At 34.5% G+C, this 26,701-nt stretch overlaps 1 protein-coding gene across 5 annotated transcripts in view; it reads left to right on the top strand.

Moving 5' to 3' along the window:
• KIF6 (kinesin family member 6) overlaps positions 1 to 26,701 on the top strand; it is a 159,957-nt gene that overhangs the window by 36,463 nt on the left and 96,793 nt on the right. For all 5 annotated transcript variants that reach the window (XR_008430083.1, XR_008430082.1, XM_053938739.1 and 2 more), the window contains exons 8-11: positions 3,715 to 3,858; positions 8,048 to 8,134; positions 11,245 to 11,348; positions 26,340 to 26,445. Coding sequence is in view for 3 of the 5 variants with exons in the window: in XM_053938739.1 (XP_053794714.1) it covers positions 3,715 to 3,858; positions 8,048 to 8,134; positions 11,245 to 11,348; positions 26,340 to 26,445 (441 nt within the window). In the remaining 2 variants the exon portion in view is untranslated. The remainder of the gene's footprint in view (positions 1 to 3,714; positions 3,859 to 8,047; positions 8,135 to 11,244; positions 11,349 to 26,339; positions 26,446 to 26,701) is intronic.

Genomic DNA, 26,701 nt, shown 5'->3' with positions numbered 1-26,701 from the left:
CAAAGCAGGTCTGTGAGGCTGTCATTTAGGGTGACAATTAAGGAGGATAGGGAGAAGAAAAAAGGCTTAACTCTAAAATTCAAATCTGTACTTTTTTACTTGCCTTACAGTACAGGTGCCGTTTAGTAAAATATATTTTTGAGGAGATCATAAAACCTGAAAATTTTGTGGGTGTGTATATGTGAAAATTCTTTATAATAATGATTAGCAAATATAACTCTTCTACTTGCTGGGAAGAATATTTTTCAGCTGGGAGTTACAAGTTTTTCTGTTAACAAAAACTAATCTCTTGGATTTCATTTATTTTATGATCAGGGATATTTCATCTGTCAAAAGAAGAAGCTTAAAGTACAGCAGGTGGCAGTCAGTCATTTACTATCACATTAGATTTTTTCCATGCTGCTCATTTGTTTAAATTTTACCTTGAAGATTAATGTCTGTATTTGAGTTGTACTCAAGGGAAGTGATAAAGATCAGTGACTCTAAAATGGATGTCTTCAGAACCATAAAAATTATACTCAGGATCTTCTTTTACTTATTTATTGTATGATTTTTATGTATCTAGCAGGGAAAAATATTGTTTTTCTATGCATCTTTTAATTCCTATTTTAGAGAAATACTGTTGGAAATAGGCACGTTGGATTCTGTCTGGGATTGTGTATCAAATGTAAGGTTTTCTAATATTGAATAAAAGACCATCAAAGACAGTAAAAATATGTTTTTTCCTCAAATCTGTGGGAATTGAACCATTCAATTCTGAACTTGCAGTGAATAATATTAAAGTGCACAAATACCTCAAAATCAGCTTATTTAAATTCTCAACTCTTCAGCTATCTATTGGTAGTCTAGTGTTGATTTTGAAATACTAGTGTTGCCATTTTGAAATACTTTTCACAGTAAAATAGTCAAATTATTTGTATTGAGATGACAGTAAGAATACAGTTCTGTGTTACCACACTTGATCTACTTGTTAAATATCCACAGTTAAAAAAGTCTTCAAACAAATCCACTGCACTTTTACTCCAAGCAGCCTCTAGATCTAGAGAAAAACGAAGATAGTTTTATGCAGCTGGTCTGAAATGATAGCAGGAATTTGGAAGTCCTTAGTACTGTATCTGGGTAGCTTTTATTGTCTGAGATGTACAAGTGCATTCTGGAATTACAACTGCAATGTAACTGTGCATAACAATGTAGATGTTCCATTATGATAGAAATATAGAGGATCCTGGACCAAATTTAGAGTTGCAAATTAAGTTATACTGCCATGTGATTTGATGCTATGATGGAATTATTTCCCCAAAAAAAACCAGGTTATAATGCTCTCATTGCTTTAACAAATGTGTTTGTTAACTGTCTTCTAACATGTGTTCCATTTACAGAATGTTGGAAGATTTTATCCATTAATGGATGGTTGCTGCCCAAATTTACCAAAGGGTTTTTTTTATAGTTTGTTTGTTTGGGTTTTTTTTTTGCTTTGTTTTGTTGGTTGGTTGTTCTTCTTCTGCAAAGACCACAGTTTAATGTTCTAAACTCTACTAGAAGTGGGAAGTAGGATGGAAACAAAAAGAAGCCTTCTGAAGCAGAAATATGGCTTCAGAGCATGTGATACCCTAAACAGCAGCTAGAGGTGTACCTGACAGCTCTGTTTCTGCAAGTGATGCACACCAAAATGCCCATCTCTTGAGGATTCTCTGAGAACATGATGGCATGAGATACTGGTGCAAATCTGTTCCTTGCACAAAGGATGTGGATGGAGACAGGGACTCTTGGGCACACTTAAGATCATGTCAGAATCACTTGCAAGACTTGCACTTTCTGTTGTGCTAACAGTGTTTCCACATGTGTCAGTGGAGTTATTTGTGAGTGATTGTACCTGTGAGTACAATTGTACCTGTGAGTACAAACAAGTTATTTGTGAATGATTGATGTTTCATATAGGATTCACTTTTACAAAAAGTGACAAGAGTTCTGACAGCAGCTAGAGCTTAAAGTAGTTTGTTTGATCCACTCAAAATGTAACTTTCTGCTTTAGTGGCATTGTTAAGCTAAAAATTACAGGTATTAAAAAAAATCTTTTTCTATCTAAAGGATAATAACACCTTCTTTAATGAGACAATTTTCTGATTATCACATTTGGTGCCTCTTAGAGAATCCAGGTTCAGCTTCTATGCAGGTGGTCTTTGTAACTTTGTCAAAGTATATTACTTCCTTCTCCTTCAGATTCTCCTCTTTCTGTTCCAGATTACTTGATTGGATTGTAAAGATTGATTTAGTGATTAAGATGAATTTTTACTAATGGGACTTCAGACTAAAACAGTTTGTGTTATGGGACTGTCACATGACAGTGCAATGAGTTCTGCATTGTGATTGCTGGTCACAGCTTTTCAGCGTTAGTGTGAGAGGGTTCAGATTCTAACTGGGCTGCTGACTTCCTGCATGGACTTCAGAAAAAATGAACTTCCCCATAACAATGTTGCCATTTTTAATGGAAATAACATATCTTCTCTCTGACTCTTTTCTCATCTTGTCTATTCTGATTATAGTCTCTGTGTAGAAGAGGCAGGGAATGTGGTTATTAATGTATGTGCTAGACTACTGTGAGGTTTCTATGCAATATTATAAAGCAATAAAGCTTTAACATGTTTCTATATAACAAGTTGTAACATATGAGATTTGAAAACCTTGATCCAGGAATGGGTTTCCAGATTCCTTTACAAAACAGTAATTTTCTTATCATGCATTTGTGTCTCTCAGGGCTGCCAGTGTATGATTTATAGTTCTAACTTTCTGAAGACCATTTAGAGAAACTAATGCCACAAAAAAGTCGCTACTAAATTTTCTAATATAGCGATTTTTTTAATTGTAGCATAAGCAAAATATACACTGATATGTAACATTTATTAAAGAAAAACCAACTCCTAATCATTTAGGAGAGCTTGCACAACTCATATAGCTAAAGTTTTTCAGTACAGTGCTTGGCTGGATAACAGTTCACATCTTTTATATCACAGGACATGACAGGGTAATCTAGCTTTTTATTTAATAATTAGGTCCCATAATGTAAACAGCTGAGGAGGGAAACTGAGAATAGTAGGTGTACAATTTCCTTTTTGGCCTAGGCATATATATTCTAAACTGAATCATTTCTTTCCAGCCGTACATTGTAATCATGCACTCTTTTATTTGTGCTTTGCTTTCCAAGACATTTTCTCAGAAATAAATGTATTGGCCTATGTAAGTAGTGCATGTTTTAAGAATGTGTAATTTTTAAAGCATGCTTTAGTAAATATTGAGGAAGTTTTTACTTTAATACTATCCATATTTTGTAGTCATGACAAAAAAGTATGAGGAAGATTTTCATTAAGTTCCTGTGTCTTAGGAAAATCTGTGGGTTTGAGTTTATCATGTTCGGTTTCCATGTTGCTGAAAGACCGTAAGGCTAGGGCATGATAAAATTTAATGTATTTGGTCTTTCAGGTTCAGCTCCTACAGAGACATATAAACATACTGAAATTTACCTTGGAATTCTTTCAATAAAGCCAGTGGGTTTGCAGCTAACAGTGGGGTGCATAAGCATCCCAGTTCTGTTGTGTCAAAAGTGCCTGAGCAGATTGGATTTGTTCTTCATATGTTTTATATGTTGGATATGTTCTTTATGTTTCAAACATTAGGAGACATATAAATTTAAATCTCTTATTTTTGCTATTGTTTCAGGTAATAATTGCCCTTGCAGAGAAAAACCGGTCCCACATTCCTTACCGAAACTCTATGATGACCTCAGTGCTAAGAGACAGCCTGGGAGGAAACTGCATGACTACCATGATAGCAATGCTTGCTATGGACAAAAGAAACATAGATGTATGTTATTTCTATCTTGAACAAAAACCTTGTCACTTCTCTATAGATCCTGCTCTTTTGATTCTTAATATAGTTAAAATTTGAAGTGTGTAAGCTTTTATTCTTATCCTTTTAAAAGGACATTTTAATTTTGTTTCTAGGAGATAATTTAGAGTAGAAATAGATAATCAGTTAAAATTACTGTAGGATAAAAACAAATCCTTTAGAAAAAATGTGCTTTTCTTTATGTAATCTCAAGTCAAGCAGCAGTTGGGAAATGACTTGCACCTAGTAATGAACTACTCTTCTTTTCAATTTACTGATTTCCTGGTGAATAAATTTTTGAGTTATAAAAGTGCATTTCCACTGAAAACCTTGGCAGAACTTCTGTTAGACTTCTTTGGAGTCAAGATTTTATAGATTATGGTAGACAAATGGAGAGTTCACTAGGAAAGAAAGGGAATTGGGGGGAGTAGTTTAGGATTTATGGAAATTTTTCAAATATTTTGTGTCCTGTCACCAATTTCCTGCACTGGAATTATGTGTAGTGATGTCTTCTCTTTTTTTACAAATAGGTCTGTAGTTTTTATCAAAGGGCTGTAGTGAATGGGGTTACATCTGTCTGGAGACTGATCAGCAATGATATTCCTCGAGGTTCAGTTCCAGGGCCAGTTCTGTTCAATACATTCATCAATGATTTGGATACAGGAGTTGAACGGCCCATTAGCAAGTTTGCTGATGATACCAAACTGGGAGATGCTGTTGATTCTCTTGAGGGACAGAAGGCCTTGCAGAGGAATCTAGATAGATTGGAGCATTAGACTGTGGTTAATAGGATGAAATTTAACAAGAGTTCTGCACTTATAGTGGAATAATGCCCAACACAAGCATAATTTGGGAGACCAGTAGATGGAAAGCAGCCCTGCAGAAATGGATCCAGGGGTGCTGGTCAGATAAGCAGTGAGCCCAAGCAGCCAAGAGGGTGCCACATCCTGGGATGCATCAAACACAGCACAACCAGCAGGTCAAAAGAGGTGTGATTATCCTGCTCTCTGCCGTTCTCACCTTGAGCACTGTGTGCAGTTCTGGGCCCCACAGGTTAAGAAGGATGTGAAGATCCTTGAGTACAGCCAGAGGAGGGCAACAAAGCTGACTAAAGTTTGGAAAAAAATGTCCTGTGAGGAGCAACTGAGGAAATTTGGGCTTGTCTAGTTTGGGGCAAAGAAGGCTGAGGATGACCTCATTCCTCTCTGCATCCCCCTGTGGAGGGAAAGTGGAGAGGGAAGTTTTGAGCTCTTCTCTCTGGTATCTAGTGATAGGATGTCTGTAGTTCAAAGATATGCCTGGGGACATAGGTTTCTCTAAGATATGTTCAGGCTAGACATTAGGAAGCATTTCTTTGAGAGGATGGTCGAACACTGAACCAGGCTGAAGAGGTGGTTGATGCCTCAAGCCTGTCAGTGTTTAAGAGGTGTTTGGACAATGCCCTGAACAACATGCTTTAACTTGGTCAGGCAGTTGGACAAGCTGATCATTGTAGGACTCTTCCAACTGAAATAGTCTAGTCTATTTTATTCTAGAACATGTAGCAATGTGAGTATATAGAACACTGCTCAAAGCCACTTATAATCTATTTCCTGCTTTTCCTAACATAAAAGCATTCTAATATGAATAAACAAGAAAAGAAAAACTATTTAGTCTAAGACTGTTTTCTGAAATACAGTGGAAAATATTATACTCAAACCATACTTCATCTAGTTGTAGACTTTTCCTTTAGAAAAGTGGACTTTGCTATTAAATGAAAACGTATTGTTCAGACTTGCAAACATAATTATGCAAACATATTGTCTGGTTACAAAGGCAGCTGGGTAAGTTTGTTAATTTTATTTTAAGCTCTGGGAGATCAGAAGCCTTTCATATATCAATTCATCAGGTGTATCTCACACTGTGTTCTAGATTTCTATTTTGGAAATATTTAGATCAAGCAATTATCCAGAACAAGCTATGAACATTTTCATGTTCTTGCTTTAATGTATACTATTTACACAACAGATATTATTCTTCAGTCCTCCCAAAAATAAAATAAAGCAAAAAAAAAAAAAAAAAACCAAAAATCAAAACCACCAAAAAAACCCAAAAACGAAAAGCAAACAAGCAAAAAAAACCCAACACCAACAAAACAACTTGCTCCCCAAAACCTGAAATGTCCAAATAATAAAGGTGGATGATAAGCTAATATGTCTGAATACTATAAAAAGATAAGTAAATTGCTAATCATCACAAAATGCCAGAATTAGGATAGGTGTATGAGTCATTATCCATAGCTATGTTAGGGTTGCATGTTGGTTTGGTTTTTCCATTGGGTGCACATTTCACTCACAAACAATGCACAAGATAGAACTACCCACAGTATGAATTGAAGTTGTATAATAAAAGCCACTTTCTGAAGGACCTAGTGTTGTTTCTTGTAATGAAAACAATGAAGCAGAAAATTCAGAGTGAGAAAGGGCGCTCATATGAAGAGGACAAATAGATTATTATCCTAGATAACTAAATTATATTCCTACTTCTACCAATGAGTTTGTACAGAATTTCTTAAGTCACTATGACAGATTTTTTGTGCTAGTTTTTTGGAGTGCTTGGATGAAGATGTTGATTCTGAATTGTAGATACATTACTCAATATAGCTGTAACTGAAGCAGAATGGAAGCTGTTTTGAACAGCAGATCACAAAATGACAACTGTTGAGTATAACATTTTGTTACTTTTGAATTCAGTTTCCATTCTGTTAAGTGTAATCATTCCACATATTTGCAGCAAAAAAAGGTTAATTGATTAATTCTTGTAAAGCCCTGAGGTGCTGCACACTAAACAGGGCTAAGAAATCTAGTGGAAATGTATGCATGTGTACTGTATATAAAACTGTACTTACTATACATATAGAACTTAATTAAAATCACATTGGCTGATCATCATTGCAAAGGAAAAGCAGAGGCAGACATAGAGCCCAAGAGCCCAACAGTGTGTAATTCTCTTAATTCTAAGGCCTTCCTTTCCTTTCCACAGTATGTACTGTGTCTTTAGCAAGAATCATCTTTCCTCATGTAACCTTTATTCAGGATTCCAAAGCAAAACCTCCAAGCACTTAAGGAGACAGAAGTTGTGTGGAAAAAGGTGAATGAACATAAATCTTCAACTGGTATTTTCTTATATTGGAGGACTGAAAACTACGGAATTTCTTCCATTCTGAAAATCAGTTCTGTTACAGTAGTGTATTAAATTAGGGTCTCTGGTACAAATTCTCTTTTAAATGCAGGCTGCCACATCCCATAAGGGTTTATCATACAGTTTCTCAAGCATCATTTGAATTTCTAAGACTATTGCTGCCTGGTATTCTATGTTTTATTACTTGACTGAACTGGAGATAATTGCTGTGTTTTTTTCATTAAATATATGTCTTATAGCAGGGTCTGGCATTTAAATATAAGCTGATATGGAATGTGAGAACAATACATATCAGCATCTTTGATTTCTCTCTGTGCACTAGATGGGAGTACACAAAGACTATCACAGAGTTTCCCCAACAAACTCAATCTTGTATCTTTTTTTGTTCTGCCTTTCATTCTTGCTGATCCCTGTCTTCGCTCATCTGACAGATTTTTATCTGGTATCACAGCTCCCCTGTATGCCTCTCAGTTTCAAGTCTCCTAGCTTGTTTCTCAGTAGTGCTGGATTTCCATTATTCTTCCCTCCATCTTTTTTTCCTAGCTCCTTTTACATAAATTACCCAGTCCCCTTTTCACCAAAAAAACAACCAACCAACCAAAACCAAAATAACAACAAAAACGCAACTTCTATTAATTTTCTCTTTTTCTCGTCATTCAAAGGTTATTGTCTTCTGAGTAGCATGGCTTTGTTATCCTACAGTTCCAGCTGGGGACTTACCTGAAACACAGTTGGTCAGGGGATAAACTGTATTTGTAAAATATGTCCTGATTTAACAGTTTTATGTGCTCCTGTCATTAATATGCTAACCTAATTTCCCTTTAATATTGTTACTTTGGAATGGGAAATGATAGAATATTTCTGTAACATACTCAAAAAATGGAAATATAGTTTAATGGCTTCATTAGAAGTCTGGCTACTTACCTGGTGCAAAGGTAATTGGAATTCTCTCCTCTCTCTCATTTTTTAAAATTTTTTCTTCCAGGAATCTATATCAACCTGCAGATTTGCACAGCGAGTTGCTCTTATTAAGAATGAAGCAGTTCTTAATGAAGAAATTGACCCCAGATTGGTGAGAACTGTCTGGGGAAGAGGGAAGGAGATTGCTTGGTTTAAGTTTTATTAATCAATAGCAGTCAAAGTGATGTTGGGGATTTTATACTGAAACGTCCCATTAAATTGTTTTCAGATGCAAGCTCCAACTTTTTTTCTTTAAAATAACTGACACTTTAACTTTTTTTCTTTTGGATGCAATTATATTTAAGTGGATCTTTATCAAATCTCTAAAGGCTTTCTCAATTCTTAAAGCATCAAGGAGAAATGGTCACTTTCATTATCATCTTAGTGTTCTTTTTTTAATGTAATAATTCCTAAATCATAGTCACAGATCATTTGGTGGTTCTAAAACTCTAAGAATATACTAAGATTGCTAGTTGCTTCATGAAGGCACACAGCTACACTGAAACAATTTGTATATTCAAAAGCTGAGAAATATACCAAGTCCTTCATTGAAATTGATTCAAGGAATATTTTAGATAAGAAGAAAGAACTCTGTAAAGTTACCATTAGCAAAAAAGAGGGAAACAAGCAAAGGAGACAGAAATAGCTAATTATATAGCTAATGATTTTGTTCATTGTTACTTGATGGTAATTAGCATATTTCAGTTACTGTTAATAATTGTGCCTTTATTTTTTATTGTCTCTTCTTCTTGACTTTCAAAGGGAATAGATGATCCTTGTCAGGTTTTCAGCTGGTTTTCTTTTTCATTGTTATTATTTATTTTTATTTTTCTTTGCAAGCAGTTTCTAACAACAATAGTATCACAGAGTTTTAAAAAAAGGCAAAAAAACCCCAAACCAATAGGCATTGAACAACTTCTTTATTTCTGTCTGTTCTCTTTTCTACATAGACTTTCTAGTAGCAAATCATGCAAAACATTTCTTCCGTGGCCACAGAAAGCTTTGATTGAGGTAAAGCACATGCAGGCTTCTGAACATTTACTACATCCTGTGGAGCTATACTCCACGAGTTTGGTATGTCTCGCTCTGCAGGATCATTTAGCAAGTAAAGCAAAAGTGGACACGTGAGAGTTAGAAAACCATCCCCTCTGGTGGAAAAGGCAGGGGAACACAAGTACTTTGAATTTATATGGCCCTGTGCTCATTATGGAATTTGTTGCCTATCCTAAGTATATTCCCAGGGTGCAACCCTATTATTCAAAGTGCTGGATTTTAGACTTTCTTCATAAAAATAAAATTTTTTTGTAATAAAATAATATTAATTTTATGAAACATAAAAATACAATTTATTGTCAATATCTATCATCTGTGAGTTGAATGCATGCTTTATAAAGGGGGTTCACAATACCTCTTGGTGGATCTAAGTCAGATTGTTGTGTAAACTTTATTCTTCATAATGGAGTATTCCTGACATTTTATCTTACCAAGAAAATAAATTTGTACCTGTTGTATTTTTAAGTGACTCATCTTTGAACCTCTCTCACTCATGGCTAAAGGACATAATTTAAAAGCAAGGTCTTGAATTAAATGTGATCTCTTCTGGTTTCATGTAAAAATAGAAATTAAGTTATTTTTCTTCTGTAGATTTTTGTTTGTCTTAATAATATTTGAAAACGAATCTTCTTTCCGTCTTGAAATTGGGATTTCTGTTGTTGTCAGATTGAAGCTAATCATCCTAACAAATTTGAACATTGAACAGAAATGTTCCTGTGATTCAACTGTCTACCATTTTCCACTCCAGCACCAAATTTAATTTTATTGACTCAGCAGCTGGCCACAAACTACATCAGAGTGTGGCACTAAAATGGGGCAACATAAAATTAGGGTAAAAAGTTTGGCCTGCAACATCCTCTAAGCGTTCTTACAATTTCTCTAACATTCATAATTTTAATAGACTATTAAATAAAATAGTATGTTAGACTTTCATACTTTATTGTAAAAAAATCATAACTTTATTGTAAAATACCCTGTAAACTGTAGGTTTAGAGTCAAAAGAAGTAATCATATGCACGTTTAAAATAATTTGATTTTCAAAGTAAAAACTTAGGAAGTTATGATAAAATTTATCGATTAAAAGAAATAGAAATGTTTGAAGGAGCTTTAATATCCAGTGTCATTGATTTCTTTCTCATTACTGGGAAGTAATGAGAATCATTACTGGGAAGTAATGATTACTGAGAATCTCATTACTGGGAAGTGGATGCAATCAAAACTGATTTATTTTCCTTAAAAACATTCTTCTTTTGGAAACTTATTTTGCATATGGAATCAGTGTATGCAAATCCACCTAAAAATATCGCTGGCCTACTGATGCATTTGAGCCATATAAAGGGAGGTTTCATTAAATGATCAACCATAAAGTGTCCAAGAATGCACTCATTCATATCTTAGACTTAGGTATTTGCATATTGCTCTGCTTTACAACTTGGCTTTGAGAGTTTAATGATTTGTAAAATTTGGTTTTATACAGACATTTATTCCCAAAGTGCAAATTCTGACAATGACTTCCTAGAATTTAAATATCTAGTTAAGTTTCCCATGTAATATTATCACATTACTATTGATTAATACAATTTCATTTCATTATGTTGCTTTATGCCATTTATGCTTTATCAGTTTGTTGCTAGCAACTGATGCATCCTACAAGTATAGCATACAGTAATTCCAATAATAGTGAAATGCCATATGAAAAAGAAAAAAAGGTAGAGATTAAAATTGATATTGCTTTGAAATTTCTGTTTCTATAAGGGAAGGCAAAAAAATCACTTTTGTTGTGTAGTTGCCTTACTCTAACAAAGATGTCAGTTCTTAAATGTGTTTTCACTATTAAGAGGCAAAACTAATGAGTCAGAAAAACTTTTTATTGCTATGTTAAATAATATTTCTCTTTTGCAAAATATCTTTTGAACTCTTTCTGTACAGCCAAGTATTCTAACACAGGAATTTACTGTATTTGGAAGACTTTTCTTGGGGTTATAAATGGAAAAAGAGAAAAAAAAGCTGCTTCGTGCATTAAAGGCATTTTGACAGTTTTTAGAAAAGACATATTTTTTAAAAAAGGAGGAAACTAAATTATATTTACCTAAACTCAACCTTCTACTGAAAAAAATCATAAACTATTAATTTGTAGGTAATGCTTGGTTTATGCCTTGCTGTTTGCAGATGATTGTCCAGCTGAAAAAGGAGATTCAGGATTTGAAGGATGAGTTGGCGCTGGTGACTGGCAAGCAAAGAACATCGGAGCTTTCCCAAGAAGAGCTACTTCAGTAATGTCTCTACACTGTTTTCATTTTCTTCTTTCATTATTATACTTTTCATCAATTTCTTTATTGGCATAAATATTTAAATTCATTTCAGAGTTTTAAACTTCCTTGTGAATAATAAAGTGGCGTTAGGTGCTAGTTTAGAATGGCAGATTTCCATGAAAAGCTCTATGAGGCTGCTGGCTGTGTTTTTGCAGCCTCAGCACTGAGGAAGTGAAGTAAATGCAAAGGATGGGGATGCCTGTCAAATGCCAGGCAAAAAGAAGTGTTGTATAATAGGGCAGAATGAAAAACAGTCGCTCTCAAAACTGGATATGCAATCTGAGTAGATTTCAAAAAATATTCTTGTGCTAAGATGTATCCCACTGCAGCATTAGTTTGACATAAACCAAAAGAAGTCTCGCATTTCGAATCCACAATTAATCAATGTCTTGAAAGCCAAATAGTCTTTTTTTTTTTTTTTAACTGAACATGCTGTTGAAATATTCTATTAATTCATGTAAATATTGTAACATTCTGTAGCTTTTGGTAACAGATGAGTACAGCATATAGAAACTTTCTAAATATGATGTATTTACTCAGGTCTAAATGTTCACAATAACTGATTTCAATTTCTAGGCTTGAAAAATTGAGTCTGTAGTATGGACCTATTTAATTACTGTACCTCAAGTCTATAAAGAAAGAAATAGCTGCCTAATTTTGTTTGATTAGTACGTTAACAGTACTAATTTCTCAAGGGACTGCTCCAGAAGACAACTACCAGGGCTAACAATTTCCACTGACATACAGGAGAGTCTAGAGACATGAGGACAAGCTGCTACCTTGAACCTTGAATTTCTCATGTAGATTGTTGTCATTATTATTTACATCAGCAGGTATCAGTATATTCTCCTAACCAGAAATATTCCCGGAGTTCCTATGGACTTAATATATATTTATCATCTGCCCAAACACAAGAGTCAAATGCACAAATAACATTGCAGATTAGCACTAGGCTAGCCATAGAAAGAAAAGTACCTTTCTTTTTCATTATATGCAGAATTAAATGCTGTTATTAGTTAGTTTCTTTTTACCCTGACAGAAGTGTAAAAGAAACCTTTTTAAAAGATGACTGACTTTCAGTGATTTTGTGCAGACATACTTAAATAATCTATATGTTGATTTAAATAAGTGCTTTCAATGAATTGTTGTAAAAAACTGTCACATTAGTTTTCCACTGTGGTCTTGTTTGCTGCTTACTTTGTATAGAGAAACTGGGGTTTTGAAAATGGTTTGGGTTTTCTAAGACCACAGTCACAAATCTTATTTCCTAAGATTTTTACCTTTTTGCCATGGAAATGGCAGTCTTATAAATAGGAATAGGTTATAAATAGTAATGGATTAATGGTTGATTAAATTTTTCATTATGATTATGCAAAGGAAAACTAGGAATGTACTATCTGCATACAATTGCATTATAGCATACATCTGGGAGGCCTTATTTCAGAAATGTGACAAAAACGTGTTATTAATGTTTTTCCTTTTTATCTACGTGGCACAATATATAGTGCATTACACTATCAGAAAAGGTTTCTTCTGAGCTCATAACAAGGAATTTTGCATCTCATTACTCCAGAAAGAAGCAGGGTGTAGACTTTTATGAGTTTCTACCTGTATTAAGTCACATAATGATAAATAACTTTCAAGGACCTCAGCTACATTAGGTCAATGCAAAATTTTAATGTTTCTAAATTTATAATTTATTTATATTTATTCAGGCTCATGTAGCACGTGTGTTCGTTGTTTCAAAATTAAGTTCTTTCTTGGAACAAAAGCTGTGGAATTAAAATATAGAAGAGCACTTAAGTACTGCTGACTGGGATATAGTAATTTTCCTGAGGATCAATACTAAACAAGAAGGGCCTCAAACAGTTAACCTCATCAGCCATCAATGCCATATAATAACATTTTTCAGGGACTGTTTTCTTAATATGTTTTAAAGTGAAAAAAAAAATTGGATATATAGAATTTTTTCAAACAGAGAGGCAAAGAGTGCTAGAGAATAACTGTCACATACATGAGTCAGACTGGCTTGTTAGTGCTTTGGGCTGCAGTTGAATGCAGTTGAATGGGAATGTTGAAAGCTAAGTAAATCTTTTCTAGAACAATTCAAGGGAAGGAAAATACCAAATGTCAGGGTTTATAAGTTTTACAATTGTCTGTGTTCATGCAAACAGAGTGCTCACAGATAAACAACTGGATGCAGCTCAACGACCCAAATGAAAATATAATGAAATTATAGTATAAAAGCCACTACTTCAATGAAAGTATCTTTTTGTGGTTTTGAACATTTATACTTTTTGAGCTTGCTTTCATATGGCAATAACATTTGTGACCATGCTGATTTACATGACTGAGCTTGAGGTCCATAAATGTTCTGAGCATTTATGACAATCAGCAGACAACATCTAAGTGTTCTGTCTCCAGTTAGAATCTATCAACACATAACAGCAAATCTCCATGACAGTTCTGTTTACTGGGACTGGCCATCTGAGTTTGGAGCTATTCATTTTCTGGAGAGTTTGTACACATTAAAGAATAAATATACAAGTGAGTAGTCCAAACAGAAGTATGGACCTGGATGATGGCTGATAAAATCATGATTGACTATTACTGGAAAATGTCTATGTTGGGATTTGCATCTGGATTTGCATCTATAATGAAACCTAAATAATATTATTTATCAGGAGCCATACAGATCAGTTTGTTATGACAGGGAGAAGAAGAAAAGAAACATGGTATAGGTGATAATGCAACATACACTGTTGTGCTTTCTTTCAAGTGGCCACCCAAGAATGATTCTTAAGGCACTAGTATTGTAGGGGATTATTTTATTATTATTCTTTTTATTATTGATGCCTTTCTTAAATGTCAGAGAGGAAAGTCTAATTAAGGTCATTATGGATTTCAAATACTACTTAGACATTTTTGCTTACTTAGGATATCTTCTGTTTAAACTTAAACTATATCTCACCATGCATGTGTATATATATCTATGTAAATAATTCAAGTTTATATAGTTCTTTTCCAAATTCTTAGACTTTGACTGAAGTCTAACTGTGGTTAACTTTATTGCAAATAATTGACTAGTAAGGAGAACTGTTAGAAAGGATAGTCTTATACTTTGAATGTGTTTTAATTTTTCTTTTTTTGATTCATCATACGTATTTTAACAGAGGTCACAGCAAAATTGATCTGCTGAAAGTATTCTGATCCTGGGATTTTTTTTAATTCTTTAATGCTGAGCACAGATGGTCAAAGGTACAATACATGTCAGTGAAAACCTTTATGCACTGAGTGCACATTTATTGGTTTTGCTCCACACAACACTTTATCTCAGGCACTTTTCAGTAGAAGGCAGATGCCAAAATGAAACCAAGTTCAGTGGTGCATGTGTAGTAGATCCAATATTTTTTAGTCTAACACAATGCTTATGGTATTGCATAGATTTTTTTGCTCTCTACATGAGTTGCAGGAGCTAGGTGTCAGTGATTGCCCAGGAAATAAGTGTTAATAATATGTGAAAATTATATTTTGTATGTTTCTTGACTTACTAAGTCAAGAAATGCCGAACATTTCTTGCAACAATGGGCTTCATTCCACTTGTTTATATTCAGAGCATTCCCAAGGAAATTGGTGGGCTACTCAATGCAGTTGGAATTGCTAAATATTTGCAGGTAGTATATTAATAAGCTGGTTTTCATTTTTTATTGTTTGTTTTCCTCAAAAATCAAAATTCTTCAGGGATTAATTTAAAATTTTTTTTTCATTTAATGGAAGGAAAAAATCTGTCAAATAGGCTTTCCTCATATTTGCTATAATGTCATGCTACCATTCACTAAGTTTAAAACAAAATGGAAAACAAATGCTCTTGACTTTTTTTGGGAATGGTAAATTATAATATGATGCACCTTATCAGTTGTGTGCAACACAAAGCTACAGCTTTGTCTGGATTTCAGAATTCTGTGTTAAATGGTGGGCATTTTCATTACTGGTCATATTTTTGATTTTATTAGTTTGTTCTCATAAATGTAAACATAAATTAATTCTTCTGCTGTCGTTTTGTTTATCTAAAAAGCAAGGCTTAAAAAATTCAGCTAGACTCCATAAGTGGTTCAGAATGTAGTTAGTAAAATACTTCCAAAATGTGAATTGCTTGCTTTGGATCTTACCTTCTATTTCCTCAGCAGTAAAAGGCTGATCTAAATATTTCTTTGAGCTGAAGAATTAGTTTCATATTTAAGGGGGAAAAAAAAATAGAAAAGGAGCTCTTTGAACTATTTTTAAAAAGCAGAAAATAACATCATACATCCCAAATACAAGGAAACTGTACTCTTTCGGGTTTCAGCATTATGCTTTAGAATAGAATTAAATTACCTTCAAATGATTTTTTTTTTTTGTGAATTGTATGCCAAAAGTAAAAGAGAAGGTCCTTTTTGTTTGAATAATTTGTGATTTTTTTTTAATAATATAAATGAGCTCACTAGCAATTCTCAGTGTGTGCCCAGAAAGTCAGGATTTCAAATCAACGTCCTATGTTCCAGAGCACCCACGCTTCCAGAGCTTTTGCCAGCTGGAAATCTCTAAGAACAGCACCGGAAGTACTGGCTTAGCACTTCAATTTATTAATAACTTTACCTTATTTCTTTCAGATACATATGTTATTACAGACGCTTCTATTTTTTACTTCAACAGTCATATATTGTTCATCTTAAAGTCCTGGAGATCTCATTACTTCTGTCTTTCATTTTTTCTGTTTCAACACAGTGACATCTGTATGCTATCATAGTATTAACAATATTGCACTGTTGTACAATATAGACCTTTAACAGTTACTCAGATAAGCTGTTGAACAAATGGCTTCTTTTACAAAGCAGAGCAAATGTTCTTATTTGCTCATGTCAGTGTTCAATTTCATTTGCAAGGTGGAAGAAATAAAGGCATATCACCTTACCTTTTGTCAACACAGTTTTGCAGACCATAGATCTGTGTAGAAGTTAGCAGATTGACCAACATGAACTGTGTAGGCAATATTCAAGAAAAAACCAGCTACCTTAGCTATAAAGTAGTCTCAAGATGTCTCACATTAACTGCTTGCTTAGATGCCTGATTTAGAATGCTATTAAATCAATGTATTTTTTGTAGAGGACATATTTTCTCCTACATGTTATGAAAACTGTAGCAACAGCACAGAAAGTTCAGATTCCTAATGCATGTGCCTAAGCTGCATGCTTAAAGTGTAAATAATTTTCTGTGATCCTGCTTTTTTTTTCAAGGCCACTGAAAGTAGGGGAAAAAATCTCATTAAAACTGATCACCTTTTAGATTGAAACTATTCAGAGATAATAAACTGTAAAGTTCTTTTCAAAGGATAGCAAGTTTGTTTCAGCATGGGGGTGGGAGGGAGGTGGGAGGTAGATGATATACTATATCCTGTTTTTTAATGTTCAAAATTATACCAGTCATCTAATGTTATACGGTTTCAACAGTAATAGTGAAGTAAACTTATATTAGTGAGGTGTATGGCGAAAACATAACATAGCTTCCATTGATTATTTATATGTTTGAAAAAATCTTCAAGCCAATTTTCAAATATATATGACCAAAAGTGATCATAGAAGCTTTTTGAATCTCACTGAAATTCACAGAATATTTGGTCAGATGAGTTTTTCTGAAGGTACTACTAAATATCTGTTTGCATCTTTTGGAACTTTGAATACTTTTTGATAGTCTTTTTCTTTTGAGCTTATAAGTAGTAACCTGTAAGTGATACTTTACAGAGTTTTTTAAACTACTTCTGTCTTCTATACTGTAGGATTATCTTGGTGTTCATCCATATGAGTACTTTTGGCTTCTTTGAATTGCTGTTATGCCTGTCCTATGTAATTTCATTTTATTTCAAGTTCTTCCTGTTTTGAAGATATTTTGATTTCTTTAAAATTTTGATAAACTAAAGGTTGGTTTTCTCTTGCTACTTTTAGATATACTCCAGTGATTAGAACATAACTACTGTTATGGCTGCAAGTATTAGCTGGCAGTGAGTAGCATTCCTTTCTGTATGCACTTTTGGGTTGATTTTATAAAGTGCTGTTGAAGAAGGAAATCATCTACGCAACAAGCTACTTGACATGTTTCTTCTCTGCAAAAAAAAAAAAAAAATTGCAAGTGTAGAATTACAGGCAGTAGGCACCTTTTTCTCTCATAAGCCAGTCTTGGTCTTATTATTGTCCAGTCCAAATCACCCCTTTTCTTACTGATACAAAGATTTAGAGCTGTGTGCATTTCATCATTGAAATGAATGCTTTTCAACTGTTTGGAAACTCATCTTACATCTGTATGCCACATGGTAGCCATCTAATTCAGAAGAATCTCCTGCAATATGTAGTTGTTAGAGCACTATATAGATATTTTTTAAAACTGTGTAAATCTTCCAGACTGTAAAAGTAAGACACTCAAAGGCTTACTGCTCTTACTTACTACCCTGGTCTAAGACTGAACCAAATCAATGCAGCCTATAACAAGGCTATGATGATAAAACTATTCTATGAAATATCTACTGAAGGATTGTACAAAGGCTTATGTAATTGCTTCCACTATTTAGTTACCTTAATTATTATTATTTCACCCAGGAGTTAGCACACTATTGTTAAATGAGGGGTTAAGCAGTTATTTCTAGACACAGAATAAAGGATTATCCTCTATAAATGTCAGTTATGCTGTTGTGTACTACCTGTCAGTAAGGTGTAACAGCTTTTCTCAGAGCAAGCTGGAAGTATTCTGTGTACTTTTACCTTCTGTCATTTCATTCACAACAGTGCCTGGAAATACCTTTCCTTTTTCCCCTTTTCTTCCATAGCATTCATAAAATCCACTACTTTGAATCTCCATGGTCTTCCCATGCTGATGCACGCTTGAAGCTAACTTAGCTTCAATTTAGCTGTTCTCAAATGTAATAGTCGTTCTGCTTCCACTATCATGCATTTTTTAGATCAATGGATTCATGAAACTTGTAGAGATATGGCGTAGATATCATTATTTAACTCAATGATAATTTTTGGAATGAATATATTTTAAAACAAATTGATACCAATTATATTAACAATAGGAAAACTATTGCAAAGTCAAAGTAAACAAACCTGTTTAATTAAAATGAACTCTCTAATTACCACAAGTTCTTCATTAGCTGTCTAGTTAGCAGCCTAGTTTGCATAAACTTAGATGTTTGCTCGTGACAGAGTTCACAACTGACAAACAAAATTAATTGTTATTTAAGTGAACTTAATTTTGATACATAATATACAATGTCAGTGATCAGGGGTTAAAAGGCAAGTTCTCTCAGGAATGAATCATGGCACATAAAGCAAGGTCAAAACAAGTCCTTCCAAATCTGTGTTTTGAGACTGTGCATCCTGCAAGCTATTGAGAGCTCCAAACTTTAAAAACATACTCAGTTGGCTGGGAGTGCTTTTCTGATGCATTTCAGCTGTGTAATTTGCATCCTGGTTCATCCAAACAAATGACTGATTCAGAAGCAGATTTTTAGAAAAAATATAGGTGCGTGTTATTTAGTGAGTGGGTGTAAGTGAAGTAGTAGAGTGCTCAGTTAATCATTCTGCAGTTGTGCTATCAGAAAAATTGCATGGAACCTGAAGTTATGTGGGTAGAATGGTTTGAAAGGTTTTGTGATTTATGTGTAGTCTAATCAGTAAGCAGTCTTCATTAAAGAAGAATTTCTGAAGGGTGGAAAGTAACAGAAGAGAAATAAAGTTGATAATGTAAAAGCTGTCTCTGAGCTGCAGTACAGTGTGTGTTTACATTATTTGCAAAAGAAAAACTATCAAGAGGGAAAGGCTTCACCAAGAACTTGGGCCTGATTTACAGTCACTACGGAAAGAGCAGTGTTAGTTTAACACGTTTCCATCCCAGCTGGTTATGACTGTTCTACTGTGAGTTTTCTTCCAAGCATCAGCATAAGGACTTGTGCTTGATGCAGCTTGTGGTTTCACATTCTGGTGCCATGATTCAAACCTGCCTGGATCAGCACTGTCATAGCTTTCTTTTTGTACTATGTTGAAATGTAAAGGGTCAATATCAAAATTAGTTTTAAATTAATCTTGTAAATCACTTAAAACTGTTCCCTTGACATTGACTTAAAAACTTTTTGTGCATGTATGTAATCTTTTGCTCCTATTTGGGGTTTTGTTGTTTGATTTTGTTTTGTTGTTGTTGTTTTGGGGTTTTTTTTGGTTTGTTTTTTTTTTTTTTTTCTGATGAGCAGTGGGAAAGAAAGCCCCATTCTTTTTTTACTGCTGTTTTTCACATAAAATGGGTCTTTTTTTCATACTTCTATATTCTTCATCCTTCTGAAAATTTCTGTTGGGAAAACTATTTTTTCTGATACAGCAGGGTTCTGGCAATAGTCTTCAGCATACCCTTGCTCTTATTAGTGTAAGTTAGGCCTGCTGTTCTCAGGGAAGAGCCTTGCAGTAGTAAAAGAACAGAAATCTATTAAAAATTACCTTGGATGTTCATTTGTTTTAATAACATCAAACAATATTTACTGATCTGTAGTTTACCTTACAACATACAAGAGAAAAGGGGAAAAAAGGGAATCACTTCGGATGTCCATGAGTTATAAGAGGCATCTTCATATGATGCTTATTTTCCTGTCATGTGAAATTAAAAATGATCATCCACATTCCAGTTTTGATTAGCACAAATTCTGCATGAAAACATTTTTGAGAGCCTTACTAAGCTAAAAATAATGAAGAATACAGCATCTGGCTTGCTAATGTTATTAACTACAACAAATGAAAGATTATTAGTTTAATATTTGTTTATACACAAAAAATAGAGTTTTTAGGATTTCTAAAACATACTTTTAGGTTTGGGGATTTTTTAATACTAGTTTAATACTTTCAGTGCAAGTATCTTGTGGCTAGGTACTTCTGTTTCAAATTAATGGAGCCTTTTCTGATGTAACTCATCAACATAAGAAAATTCCTTCAAATTTAAATAAATTAAATTGACCATCTTATGTTAGAAGAGTACAAAATACATATATATATATGGCATATTTCCACTGAAGCAGTTAAGTGTGACAAGTAAGCAATTCAGTAATTTTCAATTCGGTGTTTGTACCTAGCTCCATAATTAGGTTTCCATTGAATTTCAGTTAATTTAACAGCTTCCATCATAGCTTTTTCCTATCAAGCTGACTTGAAAAGCAGAGCAGTGTAATTCTTAGCTCTGAGTATTTTTTTTATAAGGGTCTCTCCAGTGTGATATGAAATTACTGGTCTTGATCTTCAGATGATAGTACAGAGAGCATCTCTTTATCTGGTTTTCTGCTCCAGTGAGTGATAGGTATTTGTTCCAAGGTTTTTGGTGTCATTTCAATACTAGGTCTTTGGCTCAATTATCTCGAATTTTAATTTTACTTGGGGGATTTTTTTTTTTTTTTTGCTACCAATTGAAACCTTGCAAAGCTCAGTTTGTAAGTTATAACAGAGAAATAGAATGTCAGAACAGGAATTTATTTCTTCTGTAGTCAATCTTTCATATAACAGGGAGGTCCAGGACTGCTGTAGTGCTAATCTCCAAAAATACAGTCAAGAAAGGAAAACATACTATCGTACTGCAAGCAGGTCTGTTCACATATATTCAATATTATGGAAAGTGGTTTTGGTATGTTTGTTAGTTGATTTTTTTTCTTCTTGATTCTAGCTGATTTTCATTATATGTTTGAACCAAAGCATTTGAACATTTTTTTCCTTCCCTCTTGTTTATGAGTTACCTTGGCACTCTTAATCGTGTTGTAGAACCTACATATATGATTTTTCTAAATTATTTTCTCATTGACTTTTGGCAATTTGTGTAATGGGGAAATTAAGGTTCAGCCTGGGTTGTTCTGGGGAGAAGAAAAGCTCAGTCACATACTTAGAAAATTTTCAAACATAGTATATATTCTGTGTCCAGAATGCTCTTTCCTTTAGCAAGTTCATAATCGAAATACCCTTCTTTGGGCAGCTTTATTTCCTAATTTCTGTTTTGAGAGGATATGAAAGTGTTGACCATTCTCCTCAGCATAAAAGCATAAGTAAATATAAGGATTAATTGCTGAGGTCTTTTTGAAAGAAACTAAGTTCACAACTCTTACAGAAAGTAGAACATACTGACTGACTAGGCATATTGTCTCAGGGCTGAGCCACGATAGATGACTAAAAATACTTTACTTCCTATGCCTTTTTGTTATTCTACTATAACTAAGTTGAAAAATGGTCCTTTAGAAAAAGAATTATTTTATTTTACATCATTATTTCATATTACCTTTGTTCTGCCACTTACCCATGCCTCTGAATAGGCCAGTAAAGCAAGATTTGCTAGAAAGTTCTCTGGACTTCTTGGTCTCTATGAGTTTCTTGCTACTCTTGATCAGCTAGACCCTACTTTGTTCAGTGTTGAAATGTTTAATCTGTTCTTCTGGTTCAATTCTTGCTGACATATTTTCTTGCAAAAGTCTTTGAGAAAAACAGTTCAATGTGCATGCTCCTTGAAGAAAACTAAGGATCAAACATAGGTAATTATCTCAGAAGATGCTATTATTGCAAAGGAGAATGGGTATTATCCATCTCTTGAAAGTAACAGAATGAAAAAGAAAAGCTATTTTGGATCACCTTTATTTCCAAAAATGTTTTCCTCACTGTCTTCCTATTGGAGAATGACTACAGCCTGTGCATGGTTTTGACCAGAAAGAATGTTCTAGACTTGTAACTGTAGGTGCCCTATATGAATTTTATAAATCTTTTACAGCCCTATTTTATATAATTCTTTGCTCTAGTTTCATATATACTATATATTTAATTTTATGGAGTATTTAGAGATAAATAGTAAACTGATTTTGTCTGGAATATGAGAAGTTAAAAGGATATTCATCTTGTAAATTCCATTGTCATTAGTTTCTGTGCCACCTAGCAAACAGATATACCTTGTCTAATATATGTTAGGAAAAAGTATATGTACAGTCAGTATTCCTTTTTATGCTTATTCTCTTCTGCATTTTTCCCTTTGCCCTGTGTTTGTTTATTGTCTCCTTGATTAACCTTGTGAATGTTTCTGGAAATGAAGCAGCATTGTCTTCTTTTAATTTTTAAAACTGAATATCTGAACTGTATAAATTCATGTTATTTTGACAGTCTTTGAGCTGCTAAGTCACTTAAACAAAAGATGGTTCAGTTTACTAAGATCTACTCTTTGAAAAGAGAGTCTTCAAGTTGCCTCTGTATTGCACTGTTTATTTTGTACCTTTGTTTAGTGCTTCGGTTTTCTGGAAGAAGTCCCAGAATGTCCAGTGTGTTGCCAGACTATGTTTATTTTAGAAAGAGTTCTGGAGTTTTTTACACGGCAACCTTAAAGAGCAAGGGAGGTAGTGATTTCTTTTGCTAGAATTCATGGAGATTTGCATGGCTGGTTTTCTTTTATTTATTTATTTTTATTTTTGTTTTATCCATAGCTTTTAGACTTGGATGGTCTTTTCCTTTTCTTGTTCTCATTCTTAATGATGAAATATTGAAAATTTATCTAAAAATCTAGGGCTTCCTACAACCGGGAAAGAGGCTGAGTTGGTTTATAACTTCAAATTTATACTGTGCTGTTTTAGATTTGACTTGGTCTTTTGGTGCTCAGATCTCTTTTGGCTTTTATGTACTTGGAAATCAAAAAAATGAATTGGACCGTTGTGTTTTTTTAAGAATTCAGAACAGGTAACAGCAGAGAGAGGAAATAAAAGTTTATATCTATAACTATAACTTGTCTAGTTTGTTACACTCAACAAATGAACCTTGACTCTTGACTGGAAAAATAATTTCAAAAAATAGAGCATTATGTTTCCTAAATTATATATTCTTTATCTTTCTCTTGAAATATTTTCACATTATAGCAGTTTTTTTGATTGATTCCCATAGCCTAAATCTGTTGTAATGTGAGTATGGGTAAATGCCTGGAAACCGGATAATCTTTGAAAGGTTAAAACATCTCCTTCATAATTTCTAGTTCAAGATAAAGACACAATTTTGTAGATGACTTCATATAGTCAGTCTAGACAATCTAATTATCAAAAATAATTTTTTACTTGTTTCCTCTTACTTACTGAAACCAATAAGGTGCTTAAGATAGTGACAAATACTGACTTACTCTGTGTCTGTGTAATCACAATCATATTCTCATTAATAGTATAAATGCCTCTCTTTTCCTGGTGCTTACACAAATGCCTGCCTCCGTGGATGAAGGATTAATTCTCCTGCTCTTTGTGCTTAGTGTGTCTGCAGAGAGTATGAGTAACTTTCTACTATTGGCTTCTGTTCCGTTGTACTCTTAATGCTGTGAAAAATCATGTAGGAACAAGTAAAATTTTGGTTTCTTTTACTGAGTAAATTTTGTTATCTCCTCAGTTGAGAAGCAAGTCAATGCCAATAATACTTCCATAGCTAATATTTCTCTTAATTATCCTCTCCTTCAAACTCTCCACATGTACAGCTCACATTGACTTCAGAGATTGTCCTATGAATTCAGATGTTGTAAATTTTGGATATTCGATGAGTGGAATACACGACATATATGTCTTGATCTAAGTGAAATTATGAAAATGGTAAAGCAAAGTTTGAAACTAACCCTCTTGTTTCCTTTTTCTTCTGTTCTGAGTATTGCCACTTAGCTATCTTTAGAGGAGATAAATACTAAAACTTTCTCTTATGTTTTCCAGTTTTCATTCCAGCCTTGAAGCTACTGATTTTCAGATATTTATCTCCTGAAAATAATGTTGGGTTTTTTTTTTTCTGGTTGTCATGTATGTTATTGTTTCACTCTCGAGCAGGGATTTCCTATTATTGTAATGTGAAGAATTTCAGTGAGAAAAGTCTTCAGAAGCAGGGAAATACCACAAAGCATACTCTAGGGTCAGCTTTGGATGCTGTGATATTATAATGCCTACAGTTTTTCTATGTTGTTGCAAAAAAGTGATTCCGTTAATAAAATGGCAACAAGATTCCCACTCCTGTAACTGAAGAAGATAAATGACTTGGTGTTGCATCCCAGGTTTGGGTTCAGATTAGGGGTTCTGATGTGTGTTAGTTAGCCGATTCTGTGTACCCCCGTGCACCCTCCGTGTTTCCCCCCTCCGCGGTGGTCCGCTCTGGGTTAATTACCATTGGAGCTCACCATGCCAGTCCTGTAACCACCCCCCTGTCCGCTCTGGAGAGTTCGGTGCCTGTCACCCCGCTCCCGCAAATCCATTCGCCCCAGAGCCCTGGTCCGCCCCTGTCGCACCCCCATTGGTTACCTTGGCCCATGTCACACCCCCATAGCCTGCCCCCATTGGGCGGGAGGGCTTCCGCCTTGCTTGGCCTACCCCCTGTAAAACCTCATGCTTTGCTTTGTTTGGAGCCATTTTCGTCCACACGGCGTTGGGAGCAAGTCGCAGCTTCTCCACTGCGGCCATTAAAGCTCTCCAGCCAAACACACAGACGGAGTGGACAATTCCTTCGCCTCTTTGTCTTGCCCCTCACGCCAACGGCAGAACACGGCCAGCCCGCCCTGGTGCGTGAAAAGCAGAAGTGCCCAGGAATTGTGGTAGCCCCGGTCCCACAGAGAAGCAGCGCCCGTGCCGGGCACTCCGGAGCTGCCCGAGACCGGGGAAAAAACAAAGCAACACCGCAACTAGGAAGTGACATTCAGAAGGTTTGCATATTTAGTAGGAAGCTGAACAAAACTAGTCCAAAAGAAACACTAGGCACAGAGATGAACTCTTGCCCATCTTGGGCAGTTGGGCACTTGATGCAGCTTCCTTAGGTTCCCTGGCTCAGGCTCAGAACTTAAGTTCATCTTCTGAGGATGATAACCTAAATAAACATTTAAAATTATAAAATTATGCTTTACAGGGCATATGCCTGTCATTGTTGTCCACCATTTGCCTATTAAATAATTCAAATAGCATTTGTCAGGAGCCAGGAAGCAATTAGTCTGAACCCAGTTGATGGAGTTTGAATTTGCACTTGCAGTTTCCCAGAAATATACCCTACTAAGTGGCTTATATTATCTTCCCTTTGTCTTGAGAATGAACTGCAATGCATCCTAAAATACGAGACCTGGAAAGATGGTGACAGCATGTAAGAGGAAGTCTGAATCTATCTGTAGACATGCGGCATCTGGCCTAAAACGTGGTATATTATGCCTGTATAGGTTTCTGGTCTGATAATTTTAATTTGGTTTTGAAAAATAAAGAGGGTGCTTCTCTGTCAGGGTGTCTTGCAAAGACCAAGTTACTTAACTACTTCTCCCTAAGTAAGACTTGGTCTGTTGTTTGTAAAGAATGCAAGAGAATAAAATGCTAATTACATTTCATTCCTCGGAAGAGCAGTAGGTTATTGCGAAGTGTATAAATCTCTGCACTAAAAGATAGTTTGCCTTACTTGGTGATTGGAGCAGGTAATTTATGCATGAAAGCTATGCTATCTGCTGACTATTGTAATAGAAAAAGAAATAGATTTTTCTTTTGCACAAATAATCATATATAGTAACAAATCCTATGCCCAAAATCTCTTAAAGTCTAGTCTTCTGAGAGAGCAGGTTTTAAGTCTTTTCAATTAAGAGATAGCAGAAGAGCAAAAGATTACAAAATAAATGAGAAAAAGAAAAGATTACTTCTAAGATGCTTTTAGTCCTAGAACTATTCCTTAGCATGTGCAATTATGTTCAGATATGCAGTTGTAGAATCTTCAGTACCAAATCTAGGTTTCATTAATCAGAACAAAAGTACATTTTAAATGCATGGACCTTGAAGAAAAATAGCCTATTAGTATCAGACAGCTTGGTACATTTTTTATTGTATTTGACATGCCACTTTGCAAAGCTGTCTGCTTGTTTGTGATTTTTTTTTTCTCTTAAAAATGTTATTTCCAGGTTGGATGAGTTAATTGAAACATTTCTCAAAGATAATGATCCTGATAGCTCTCTGGATGTTGGTGCTGACATGCGGAAGATCAAGTATTCCTTCGTTCATATGAAGGTATTTTTTTTAAATGGAGATGAAAGTGCAGCTGACATTCTGAAAATAACTTGGGAGATATTCATGGTTGAAAAGTGTTAAAAGAAATTCAGTGCAGTTGAGAGGTACTGGAAAAGGGTAAAGTGTCTGAACTTTAAATAGTGTGGAGGACCCATAGAAAACTTAAATTTAGCTGGGAAAATTCTGCAGCATTTTGTGAAAACATCAGCAAGGATCCCAGCATGCAGTAAATTGTAAGAGCACTGGAAGTTGTTGG

This window comes from Vidua chalybeata, chromosome 3 (genome assembly GCF_026979565.1).
Source record: "Vidua chalybeata isolate OUT-0048 chromosome 3, bVidCha1 merged haplotype, whole genome shotgun sequence".
Lineage (NCBI taxonomy): Eukaryota > Metazoa > Chordata > Aves > Passeriformes > Viduidae > Vidua > Vidua chalybeata.
This window is presented reverse-complemented; position numbering and strand designations above follow the sequence as displayed.